We start from the raw sequence: 13,786 nt of genomic DNA, 5'->3' as shown, positions 1-13,786 counted from the left end.
GTCGTGCTGTGCTGCTGTGGTGAGAGCAGCAGCAGCTCTCGGCAGTGGCACCACGTTGTGCAAACTCATGGCGTGGGTCGGCTTTCCACAGCAGGCCTCAGAAGTCTTGAGTGAGCAACACGTATGACCTGTGGGCATAGAAGTTGTGAGCTTGAGAGAGGCCGAAGAATTCCTGTTTGGCAGGGAGGTGGGTGCCTTCAGCAAGTTTCATCATCTTTTGGAGTCAGTTCCTCAAGCCAGGAAAAGGGAGTAGTAATGCTGAGATCATAATGCTGTTGACAGGCTGCTTTGAAGATGCAAAAAGGATGATATAAGGATTAAGACAGGTCAAGTGTAGCTGCTTTTTTCCTTAAACTGAGCAGTACGTGCTGTGTGTGCATCTCTGTTTTTAGTTTTCCTAAATATTCCCACAGTCATGGGCTCCTCACTTAGCTGGCTAGTGTGCCTATACTAGACTCAGAGGCACAGTGTGAAGTTAGAGCAGGCTTGCAGTCACCCTTGAAAAGGGTGGTTCTCTTTCTGGTGATTTGTTAGATACTGCCTTGAGTTGATTTGCCAGCCAAGATAAATTCCTAAGATTTGGCCAGTGGAAATGTGATCCTAATTAAAACAAAGATGTAGATATCTTGTTTAAAAGCCCAGAGAAGCTCCATTAGTGCAAACTTTCATCTCCTGCATCTACAATAAGAGTTGTGGTGCATGTTTAATGCACATAAATCCCTGGTAACCTACATCTTATGAGAGGGTGTGGGTTTTTAACCGTGATGCCGGAGCCACCAGATCTACCTACACTTGTGCTCAGCTCTGCTTCCTGCTCTCCCCTGCAGCTAAGCACAGCAGAGAGACCTGGCAAGGGACAGCGCCTTCTATAGCCGGCTGGATTTATTTCTCCTGGTGTTCCTTGGCCGGGAGGGATAACTTCAATAACTCTCCTGATCTTCCTTCTCTCCACTGAGAGAACCTGGTATACCTGCTGTCTAACTGAAGTATTTTAAGGACTTTTTGGACTACTTCTGCAAATTAGTTGAGCATAAGAAAATTCTTTTGGAGAAGTTGCCTAAATCAGAGCACTATTTCTTTGCACCCTGCAGTCTGTAAAAGCTTTTTTACTGTTAAGAGGCAGACATCTTTAATATCTTCACATCTTTCTTATTAGTGATTGAGGTTAGAGGAGGAAACAGAGAAGGGGGAAAAAAATAAAAAAGATGTAGTTTCAAGCCCTGTAGGAAGATTGGCAAGCCAAGTATTGAGGAAAAGATCAGTGCTGGCATTCCCTGGACAAAAGATTACTCATTGAGCTCTCCTCGGTTGAAGTGTCATAACTGCATACATATTTGGGAAATCTATTCTAGTGATACTATGCAAAGTACAGGGATATTGGAGAGATCCTACTGTGGAGAATATTTTCTAAACTGCAGTTTAAGCCACCTGCTTTCTCCCTCCAAGATGTCACGTCTGTAAAAGCAGAGGAAATGCTACGCACATCCTCTGTGTCAAACAAGGTGTATAAGGGCATGTTATGAATCTAACAAGGTGGAGCTGTGTTAGTCAGAGCATGCTGCATCAGCATTCATGCCAGGCTCTGTGGCTTCACTCAAAAATGTTTTTATCTTTGATATCTGGAGTAATGATCTAGAGGTTAGATTGCACCTCTGAAATAATTTGCCATCACTTCAGACCTGCTGAAGAATCCACCAGTGTGCTCCTAGGTAATCACAGTGCATTGTGCAAAATGGAGATGGGATGGGAGCAGTATGGCTCAGCTGTAGAGGAGGAACTTGCCTGATCAGGATCAGGATTCTTCGAGGTGCTGAACACCCACACTCTTCCTTGTAGTCCTTTATTCTCACAGTTGGAATGGGTACTAAAGGTGCAGTGGGGCCTGTGGTATAAATAGGGGAGAGAATGTCTGAGGAGGACCAGTGGCCCAAACTTAGGATGGCCCCAATTGCCCAATACAAAAAGAGGCAGGTAGATATCTCAGTGAACTTTGTTACTCATGAGTCGCTGCTTTGCTTTGGCAGCTACCAAGAAGTGCTTGTTGGTGCTAGAGAGTTCCTTTGTGCTGAGTTCTCGGTTTGGTTCCAGTTTGTGAGTGTCCATCTGGGATCCCCTCTCCCGCTTTTCTGTTGTTTGCTCAGAACACAGTGCAAGATTGCTCCCACAAGAGAATTTATTTTATCTTTTACTGAGCTCAATTAGACAAACTTTTTTTTTTTTTTTTTTTTTTTTTTTTTTAAGATCAATGGGAGGAAGTTCATTTTCATTTATGGCCCTACTGTTTCACTGTTTCAGCCATTCTCGTGTGGTAGGATGGGGAGAGAGCAAGTGGGAGATAAGCACATCAGTGGAGCAAATGCTTTGGGCAGGCTTCAATACTGCATGAGTAGTAGCAACAAAAGGAGAGACAGATTCATTTGCCCTTGCTATCTGTGAAGGTTCATCATGGGCTATAATAAAAAGTTATGAGATCACTAAGTAGGCTGAAGTTCGAGAGACGATGATGAAGTTTAAGGGACCTGAGTCTGAGGGGTTAAAAAAAAAAAAAGAAAAGCAGAAGATAATATATGCAGCAAATATATCTGTCATATGCATTAAGTGCTAAGACAGTAAATTTAGTAATGCCCTTTTCATCTGTGCAGGACTTGAACTAGCTGCAGAGATAATACATTTTGATGGAAGACCAGTTTTTAGTTTGCAGCCAGTGTCTCCTGTTACGCCTTATGCATGTCTGTAAAAGGCATTAAAAATTTAAAGAATAATCTTGCCTTTTAAAATCTTTCTCTTCTATAGGAAGATAGAGAACAAATGTATACCAGTGTCATTTCTTTGGTTTCAAACCCTTATTGTTATTAACAACTGTCTGGAGTTAATTTGAACATTCTTAACCTTCAGTATGTGGGCTGGCAGCTGTTAAACCTCCAGTAGAGTGGGAACATTTGGATGTGTGAGGTGCAGGGCTGCAGCATCAGCTTGGGCAGCATCTGGTGCCATGGCCAGAGCTGGGCCCATGCAGCCGAATGCTGCTGCTGCACCAGCAGGTCTTGTGCCACCTCCCAACCTGCAGAATGAGTGATCATCCCCTTGGTGAGTCAGGGCACTTGAGTGTCCCCACCTCTGCAGGCGCTGCAGCTTGTTCCTGGGGGTGGGTAGGTATCTTGATGATTCATAGTCACCCGTGGTGCTGCTCAGTTGTGGCTGACTATTGGGAAAATGCTGTAGATCTTACTGGTCTGTATCCTAATAAAGTGTTTCTTGTGTACCATATCTTGTCACTAAGAACAGACACAAGGATAAGAATTTATAATGTGCACATGGAACATGTTGTTTTCACTTTATTATGTTTAGCACTTCCTTATCTGTTTTTAAATTCCAGTTGCATATGTCTGAAGCATGTAATTTAGAAGTTGTGGCCTTGGGCCAAGTACTCAGATAGCAGAAACTGTAACTGACATCAGCAAAGCTATGACAATTTAAACTGAGTATTTTTTTCAAAATTACTGAAAAGTAAATTTCAGGCTAACTAAATATATCCGTTAAAGAGGGGATAGAAGTTCGTGCTAAAAAAATGTGCAAAGTCAGTAGGGTTCTTGGTTCTTGCTTTTGTGTCCAGACCTGTTCAATCTTTTCAAAAGTGATCTGCATCAGCTAAAGTAACTTTATGTCAAAATTGGAAGGTATCCAATATGGAGAAGCATTGGAAAATTGGGTTGAGGTGACTGATTCTGTCACCTCAGATTATAGTATATTACATAGCAAAATGCAAAATTTTTTACTGGTTGCTGGTAACAACTGTCAGCTCTGGACTTGTCCATTAGAAGAAATTCAGGGAAGGATCTGACTGAATATTTGCATCAAATGATGTTTGCAAGGACTAATACTGTGTAGCCATCAAAATCAAATCCCCTCTTCCCATGAGGGAAGCTATTTTCAGTGGAGTCTGGGAAGATTTCATGCCACTGAATAATGTCTCAGTTTTCATATGCGATGCTGCTATTTTGGCTATACACGTCCACATGTGTATAGCCACATGTGTGGGCTCACATGAGGAGAAAAGCTAATAGAGCAGAATGTGAGAGCTTTTCCTAGAAAACTAAAAGATTGAGGCTTGTTTGGCCTAACAAAAGGGAGACTGAAAAGCTTGTGTTATCATCTAAATCAACTGGAGATTTTCTGCAAGGCATGAAAGTGCATGCTGGCCATATATACTTTAAAAAAAAAAAAAAAAAAGGCTCTAACTAGCTGAATGTGAGGCTTCCTGAAGGATCTTCCAGTAAGGATGGCATTGGCAAGCAACCTCTTGGAGTCAGTAAATCTGTGATTACATGAAGTTACCTAAAGCAAAATTCCATGGCCAAAGAGGTCCTACCTCCATTCTGTAATCCTCTTTGTAAACATGTCACTGACTTTTACTTTGAGGGCAGGCTTTTCTGTTAGGGTTTAAAAAATTGTTCCATAGTAAAATTGATCTCTCTAGCATGCCCATACTAGAAGAACAGTAAAAGATTGCACTTTTCTTATGGTGAAATACAGGAGTGTGCTAAAAGCCAAAGTTAAGATAGGGCTCTGAATCTGTTTTTGAAATAAAATTGATATTTAAGGAAAAGACAATACTATAGTATTTCAACTTATCTGGTTGTTGCATGTAGAATAATAGAAACTATTTTACTGGAATTGGACTCTTTATTCAGTCTAATCCTTGGACAAAGTGAAGTTAGTCTATTTTGGAGGACCTAGTGTTGCTTGAGGAATAAGGTATAGAGCAAAGGGCAAGTAGCAAGTTACATCCAGTTTCAGTAACTTTTAATAATATGATCAAAATAAAATATTGCTAGGGTTTCATTTCTTTAAGTAGTGATCAGAAGATACCACTATTTCTGGTATGCCTGTTCGCTATATTTTTAAGTGTGTAGTTTGCATGATGTCCTCTTTTTGTTGTGTGCTAATACATGGAACTTTGGTCACTGTGCCATGTCTTTTAAGGGGACATTTCAGATTTCTCCGAACATAGGCTGGACAGTTAATTCCAATTCGGAGAAATGAGAATAACACAGACATAGAGACAGAATTCTGCCGAAGGTCTCCTACCCCTTCATGTCTAGGTAATATTAATGTTTCCTAGAAGCGAGCACTACTGAGCATGCCAGGTTTCAGTGACCTCCATGAGGAGAGTAAGAGATTTCCTTAAAATAAGCCAACTGCCAACAGTAACAAAGTTATTTAGGAAAAAGTCTGGATGCAGAAATCCTGGCCAACAGATTTAAAGAGCCTGCGAATGTTCCTTGCTCTAACTGGGAAAAGTTATTTTCCAGTGCAAAACATAATTAATCCAGCTTCAGAAATAGCTCGAGCTCTCCCCTCTGAGCAGATCTCCATGGAAGGCACCTGCAGATGTATCTGAAATGATCCCACTGCCCAGCTGTGCCTTCTGCAGACTTGCCTGGTTTGTTGCAGCATGAAAGTGAAACCTGAAACTGCACCTGCTTTTTCCTTTATTGTTCACTTCACAGTGTAGGTTTGCCACCAGATACGCTGACACAGAAGAATGTGTCCTGTGGATATGTTGTACTGCTATGGTGTTCATATACTGTGGTGCATATAAAGAGAGCATCCAATAATGACACCAAGTCTTTTAAATGGAGCTGACTTTGATCCATTAAGAGTTTGGGATAGCAATTATCATTAATTTCTTATTCCCTCGGTGCTATCAGAATGTCTTTGCATCAGAAACTCTTTTATTTTGTAAGCAGACAGCTATTAAAATGCATTAATTGTATATATTGAAAGTAACATCTGCCTTTTAAAAGACTTAATGCATTTTCCCTCCGTGGCAAAGACACAGGGCTTCTCGAAACTAATTGCAAAACAGGGGCATAGTTTAATTAGCCCGGGTATGGTTTTCTCAGCAATAGCCGCTTGTGAAACGAGGCCCCTTGTGTTGTTACTCGGCCAAGGGTGGTTCTGTCCACTGCACTCCACATCCCAGGGGAGCATGGAGCTATTTACAGGCCTCGTGGCTGGCCACCAGTTGGGTCAGAAGCATCAGCAGTGATCCCAGCGACCTGGAGATACCCAAGGACTAAGACAATGGGCAGTGGCTCCCAAAGAACAGCAGGGTTTGAGTAATAAGCAAGTGATGCATATATGGGCAGAGAATTAACTGGCAGTGGTTTTTCCTTTGGAACTCTCTTGGGTATTGACCTGCAGATGGGAGGATGAATGCTGTGATGGATGAAGGTCACGTACAGGACTCTGCTTCTAACCTATCTGGCTCTTCTGGATACCACACCTTAAGCCTCTAATAGCAGTAGTTACTTCCTCAATCGTTTAGAGTTTGGATTTTTCATTCTGTTCCCACGCTTGTATGACTTGTTGCTTGGACATACGTGCAGGATTAAAAAATTATTATTATACATTATTATACAGCTTTTTCAAGTTTGTTACTCTAAAAGCTTATTTTCTGTTAAAAACAGCAATTTTCACTTTTATTGAAAGTGAAAATTCACTTCAATTTTCACTTCTATTAAAAACAGTGATTTTTACTTTAATAGGATCTGATACTTCTCCTGAATAACAGTTTGCTTTGTGTTTTGGCTGTAATGAAGTGATCTTTATTCACAGTGAAGTAGCTTGCACTATTGAATCTTGTTGAATCCACTGTAATAGTTATTAAAAATATTCTTTTGCTATGTTTTTGTTTCCATGTAAAGGTTAAGAATATATTCTGGTAACTAACCAATGGACAGTTGTGTATGCTTTATGTTACACATAAAGCTTCTAAAGAGATACCAGTTCAAAGAGCTTATGGGCAATCCCACCTGCTCATTTGTCAAATTAATTCCTATCAGAAAGTGTTTATATCCATAGCTTTTTTTTTTTTTTTCTTTAAAACCCATTCCCTGCTCTTCTGTCAGACTTTAAAGTAGCTGTTTGGCCTTTTTTTCCTCTTTTATCTAATTCCATGACATTCCCAATTACAGCTCATTCGTTCTAGTGCAGTAGCTGGAGTTTGTAACTGTATTTTAGCTGGACAGTGTTAACCATTTTTTAGCTTGTCTTTGTACAAAACCTTACTTAATAAAAGAAATCCAGTTAACTGATAAATTAAATGAACCATTGCTGTTGGTAATGTGGTATTTGCTTGCAGTTCATGCAGGACAAGAATAAATTGCGTTGGTCCCCAAATAAAGACTGAAATCTGTGCCATGTGTGCCGCTTTGGATCCCCTCAGGGAACAAAAGTCCTGGCTGCCTTGAAATTCTCTAGACCTTGGGAAGTGTCTGTGGGGTGATGAAGTGGGTTCTTGGGGGGAGTATTTTACATCTGTTCCTGCTGCCCTCTTCTCCTTTCCCCTCCCACCCCAACCTTCTCCACACACATACACAAAAATGTTTCTTCTGGGTTTGCTATCTAAATAGCTTCATGATTTGCAAAGTAAATAAGCATCTGTTAAGTACATCACTGTGATATACACAATGTTGAATTAAAAATGTGAGTAGAAATCAAAGCTACATTAGGTCTTCAAGGAATTGCACCAGGCTTTTTTTTTTTTTTTTTTTTTCAGAAGTAGGTGGTAATTTTCTTCTCAAAGCTAGATGTTGATTCTGAATGTATACACAGAAGCTTTTCTATCCACTTAATTGCAATCTCATTTATGTCCATTCCTTCTCCCTGCCCCCTCCCAACCACTTAAAATGAATACATTCTTTTTTTTCTTTAATTTGTTGTTAATACAGTCTGTTATTTAAGTACCTGCAATAGCCTATGCTGTTTTAAAACAAATATTGCTGCCTGCTGGATTTTATACAAGCATCCCCTGCATTTTTTTCATTAGATACTGTATCTCCTCTGATTGCAGCTGCGGAGCAGTGGGGTTGACAGCAGACCCTGTCCCCAGCTGCCACCTCCTGCTCCTGTGCTCTGCCGGGGAGCAGTGGCAGCCCCTGAGGTTCTACCTGCTCCGTGGGCAGGGAACTGCTCACCCCTTTGGGAGTGGGGTCACCTTTCTGTGCCTGGAGCAGAAACTTTCGTTCTGTGCGTTCTCTCTGCTTATTTCCTCAGGAGTTCAGAGTTACTGCAAATAATGAAAATCTCACAACAAAATGTTAAAATGTTGGACAAAATGTTATAGACACTTTATGTAAGGACTGGATTGTGCTAATCATGTTCTGGATTTTATAACTGTCAAATATTAATGTGATTAAACAACTAGATAGAAATAGACAACTAGAATAGAAAACGATCTTTCCAGCATTGAAAATATTTCTTTCAAGCTAAAATACTGTTTTTGTAAATTTTAATTACTTTGAAAACAGAATTATGAAATAAATTGTAGAATCTAGTTGCTAAAGATTGAATATAAATGAGAAATGGTTTAAAATAAGATACGACTTCTGAGTTTTAGTTTCTTGGAGACTTTAGAAGAATGATTCAAAAACAGGTTTCTAAGCTGTCTGAAAATGCTAGGATGAGCAGGTCTGAGTAGTATTTTCTTTTTGTCAGTATTTATTTGTATATTTATAAACTACATATATTTGTGTCATCCTCTTCCTTAAAACAGGAAACAGTCCTCAAGATAGTCCTAGAAACTTCTCTCCCAGTGCCTCAGCCCACTTTTCTTTTGCACGAAGGTAAGACTTCTATTTGTAGTAAGTAACCTTTATTTTGCATAGAGGAAGTGTTGTTGAACCCGGTTATTAAATGATGGCTGCTAATAAGTAGCTGCATCTGTCAGGTCAATCACTGAGAATGAGTAACTCTAGCTCTGTTATGTAAACTCTCTTAAACCTCAGTTGCAACAAAATTGTACTAGATGATGGGTATGATGCAATCATACCTTTCAAATTAAAAGTAAAAAGTTAATGGACTCTTAATTGCAGTGGATTGGATTCAAACAATATAAACTTAGTCATTATCTCCTTATCCTGTGAATTCCTGAGGATTCTTCTGGTATCGCTGGAGCCCCCAGCGCCGCCAGGCCTGGGTGCGAGGTGGGGAGCGCAGCCGAGGCCGCTGTGGAGCAGGGGGCTTCCTGCCACGGGCTGGAGCCCCGGGCAGCCGCCCCGCGTCCGTCTGACCTTGACCCGCGGCGCTGCCTCTGCTGCAGGGGCGCTCGTCCCTCCTGCAGGAGGGCCGTGAGGATTAATTAACGTCAGTAGTGGTTTTTATTTTATTTTTTTTTTTAAAAAAAAAAAGGTGGAAAGTGAATTTGAAATGATAGATGAAGTAAATTATTATTATTAAACGAACCGTAGCCCAAGCTGATAGCGTGTCATGGGAGGCTGCTTAGTTGTGCCAGTGTGGTTCCGTATCACCTAGCACCTTGTCAGCCTACCTAGAATAATGTGTTCATTACCTCCAAGACTGGGAGAGAGGGTACGTTTTGTATGTTGACTCAATCTGTAGGCAAAATTGGAATGCTGCTACTGTTTTTGCCTATTGAACATTGCTAGGTATGCAGCTGTTGCTTTCTCAGGCAGCCCACACTGGTATAGCTTTATTTCCTCTATTCTAGGGGTTTGTTAGGTTGTACACACACTCTGTCACAAGTAGATGCAAGGAAATTACTTTGTTGCTTAAAAGCTGCAAAGGGAAGGAAGCTTTGCTCGTGTATTCTGTTCAATCTCCTCTGAATCAAACTCATCTGCAAGAAGTTATATCAATCTTTCTGAAAGTATATGATGTCACTTTTGAAGATGTATAGCTTATAAAAAAAAAAAAAGAGTAATTCTTATGACTCTGTGTTGATAGTATCTATCCAAAAGAAAAGATTATCTTTTTAGATTATGTTTCTTTGAATATATTTTTGATGAAGATTCATAAAGCCCTGGAATAACTTATAATGGAAAAATCAGATGTGAAAGATTGTGGACGTTATTTAGAAATACAGCAGATGGGAAGTAGTTCTCCTGTCTCATCAGTAATGAACAGAAGGTTGAAATCATCACACCTCTGTGAGCCTTAAAATTCAGAAGGAAAAAAATGGGTTTGTCTATCAGGGTTTCATTTTGACTTTGACCCTTTTGAGAGTTTTCTAAGGGCATTGCAGTGTTGCTATGTTCAAATGAAAAGTTTGAAATAATTTTAAATACGGAAAAGTGGCGGTGTAAGCAAGTAAGTGTAAATAAGCAAGCAGTGGTGGGAGGGAGTTGCAGTGCTGGTTCAGGTGTTGTTTTCTGTTCTCCGCTTCCCACATACATTTGGAGATAACCCATCCCCATTTCCCATGGCCCTTCTCATTGGGAGTTGCTGTGTGGATGCAGGAACCCTGTTCAGTCTAAATCATGTAGTAAGGAAGTCTTACAGCTGCAGAATATACAGGTCTCAGCCATGTTTAAATACCTTCCAGGTTGTTTTTTCCATCAACTTGAACAAAATTAGCTTATGCAGCTGAGCCAAAAAGAGAAAGAAAAATCGTTTTGAAATTTTTCATGCATCAGGAGTATGGTTATTCATACCTGGGGAAGAAGAGCAAGGAAAGAGAAGTAATGAATAGAATAAAAAAATGTGTATACACACACACACACACACACACACACAGAGATATATGAGAGAGAGGTTCTTTGAGAGTTTAGTCAGCAGGCCCTCTTCCACATGCTCTTTTTATTTAGCATGGCCTTTCTAGTGTGCAACGACATTGTATATTGTATTATGTCATTGACAAAATTAAGATATAATTCTTGCTCTTTTTTCTCAGGCTTTATTTCTTCAAAGTCCCAGAGGGTTGAGTTGTAACATGGATAAATGGAAGTAGGAAGGCCTTAGAACAGACAGATCTAGACTTTTTTTTTTTTTTTTGTTATCTTGAAGGGTAGAGAAGTTGAATCAAAAAGTTTGGGCTCCTGATTTGGCACTGCTTTAATTCTCTTCAACTGAATTGTATTTCTTGAGCAAGATCAGATTTGAGATTAGATGTTTGTACTAGCTGTGAAACAGTTTCAATTCTCCTATCTTTTCCCACACTATTATATTGCTAAAAAAAAATTCAATCGTTATTTACCTGTGTATTATTTTGCCTTTTCTCTTTAACATATTTGATACAATTGTACTCCAGTCATGGGCACCGAAATGACAGGTAAACTTTACCTCCTCAAAAAAACAAATACCAATCCCATAGTTGCTTTTTGATTTGTCTCTTTGAATTTTTAAATCCTGTGTTGTCTGTGTTTAGATCACCTGAAGTTATGAAAAGCAGGAATTGTGTTTGGCTAGGATTTTTTTTAACCTAAGAAAGCATGATTTTTAGCAGAAAAATAGTTTGTTTTTTCTTGATCTATGTGTATCTTTTAACAAGTTAAAGTTCCAACTTCATCATCCCAGTTATGTGATGTTAGCTTGCTGGTTTGCTGGTGTCCTGTGCTGGGGTCGCACTGTAGAGACTTACCCTGATGTTCTTAGCAGACTGTTAGTGGCTGTTCTGTGGATTAGAGCCTTGTGGATTGTGTTTGATCCCAAGTTTTGAGTTTGCTTCTCATTAATTTCCATCTAATGGACCAGAGAGTTAAGAAGACTCCCTGTGACCATTTTTAATATGTATTTGTGAGAGATAAGTGCTCTTAGTCTGTTCATTTGCTTTCTAGTTGTTTCATTTCATAGATTTTTAGCCAGAAAAAAAAATGCGCCCTGAAAATGCCAAAGCCAAGGTCATGCTTGCCTAACGTTTGTTTATTGTGATCCCCTGTGAAAGTTTACTCTCTATTAAAAACCCTGCTTGTATCATGCTTCTGGAATGCAGTTTTACACAATAACCCGTTCACAGATGTTACTGTGCAAGGATACTGCAGTATGTGTTTGCTAACTTCCCTTTCACAACAGGACTGATGGTCGCCGCTGGTCTCTGGCTTCTCTCCCTTCTTCTGGCTATGGTACAAATACACCCAGCTCAGCTGTTTCTGTAAGTATCTACTTTGCTGCTGTGCACATAGATTTGTACTACAAACTGTATCTTCTTGAATGTAGCTTGATTCATGCAGAAGATAATGCAAGATTGATTACCAGTGATGGAATCAACAGTGCTTGGAATCAACTTGTAAAACATAACTTTTACAATTCTAGAAGTAGAGAAAAACTTAAGAGAACATATGCTTTGCCTAGAGATCTTTCTGGAAGGGAAGCTGTAATAAACTGCCCCCTTTTGGTGTGTTGATCATTATGAGGGGAGTCATATTGCCTTATTATTTTTACCTATCTGTCTACTACTATCCAGTCTAAATGAGGCTCCCTTGATAATGAAAGGAAAGAGAGCACCCCACAACATAATTCATCTGACCTGCCTTAGACTCTTACCTTAAGATGGGATGAATCAGTCATTTGCTGCCTGTCTACTTTGACAATTGTTTGATGTTAGCACGTAATGTTGGCTGAGTTGGTTGAGATATAAGGATTTTGGAAGGGTATAATTAGAAAAGGTGAATCCTTTTGGAAGTTACACAATAGGATTTTTTTTTTCTGCCATCCAGTTAGATCAATCTTTTTGTGTTAAAACTGATCTCGTTTTAGGCTACCCTGCTGCCCATCCCCACCCGTACAGGCACATTTCAAAATGTGTGATGGCAGTAGGTGCGATTCTGCTTTGCTGCTTAGTAGCTAGGAGCCAGACAAGTGTGGATCTGTGCTCCTGCACATCACACACATCTCTGCTGATGAGGAGCTATGGGGTCACATTGCAGTCTGAGGCTGAGCAGTCCCTTGTGACAGTCACGTCTGAGAGGCTGGAGGTGCAGCTGGGCATTAAACTGTTCCAGAAATGGCAAATAGGGGACATTGTGACACTGTATTGCTGCAGCAGGGGACTTTGTCATCGTAGATCCAACTATGACTCTTCAAAAATTTTTAGCTTTATTATTTAGCTTTATTTTGTACCTATAGGCTTCCATTTTTAATAAAAGTACTGCTTTATGCACATAATATTTTGGACACATTTTACTTTAAATGCTGCTTTTACAATTTAAGTAAGCCTTTTCTTTCCTTGGGTGTGTTCTCTGTTTCTTGTGAAGATGATGAGCTTCACATCCTGTCCACTGATAAAACTGGACTTACGATCAACTCTCAGTTTTTGTGTGCAGAGGTTTCTTTTAGCCAATTCTTTGTCTTGCTGACTTCAAGCTGGGGGATTTTGTGTATCTTAACAACTTGTGCAGCAATGCTGATTTTTGACCTCTACTTTCCTTCTTGGCTAGAACTTGCTTTTGCCAAGCAAATTACCTGAATTCACATTAATTCCCTAGCTAGTTTCTGCAGTGCCTGTGTAGACATCTCTCATTGGAACTAGATCAAATATATGGTGCTCTTCCCTTGAAATATATTGACATAAAAGAGGTTATGTTAGATAATAAGTAATTGCTATAGCAACCTCATCCTTGTTATAAGAAGCAGACTTTGCCAGAATGGAAATGAAAAGCTATGTGTTGGAAACATAGCAAAACACAATTTTAATTTCCAAGCTATGGGCGTAGAGCTTTCCTTCGCTATCTGCCCTTTTAAAGGGGTAATTGTACTTACATTTATTTCTTGGTGGAATTTATTTCTTCACGGAATAGTTTTACCAACTATTCCATGTACGCTGGACCATGGAATAGTACTATGTTGTTTCCAAACTTGACTGGAATTTAAGCCACCTAGGTTAACTAGACTGCTTGTTGAACCCTCATGTTTGGGGCTGCATTAGGTGATACTGGCTTTATGTTTCTCCTGTTGTCTGAGCAAGCTGCCTTTTTGTGATGCACTGAGATTGTATTTTATGTACATACTAAATCTTAAATAATATTTGAAGGAGCTACTGTTCATG

At 39.7% G+C, this 13,786-nt stretch overlaps 1 protein-coding gene across 1 annotated transcript in view; it reads left to right on the top strand.

The window, feature by feature from the left end:
* The window catches only part of LOC104571739 (microtubule-associated serine/threonine-protein kinase 4), a 93,604-nt gene that overhangs the window by 29,285 nt on the left and 50,533 nt on the right, over window positions 1–13,786 (top strand). Inside the window, exons 3-4 of the mRNA XM_088527303.1 lie at window positions 8,561–8,630; window positions 11,815–11,893. Of these exons, the coding sequence (XP_088383429.1) occupies window positions 8,561–8,630; window positions 11,815–11,893 (149 nt within the window). The remainder of the gene's footprint in view (window positions 1–8,560; window positions 8,631–11,814; window positions 11,894–13,786) is intronic.

This window comes from Tinamus guttatus, unplaced genomic scaffold (genome assembly GCF_059628265.1).
Source record: "Tinamus guttatus ecotype Peru unplaced genomic scaffold, ASM5962826v1 Tinamus_guttatus_pri_ptg000277l, whole genome shotgun sequence".
In the NCBI taxonomy this organism is placed as follows: Eukaryota; Metazoa; Chordata; class Aves; order Tinamiformes; family Tinamidae; genus Tinamus; species Tinamus guttatus.
This window is presented reverse-complemented; position numbering and strand designations above follow the sequence as displayed.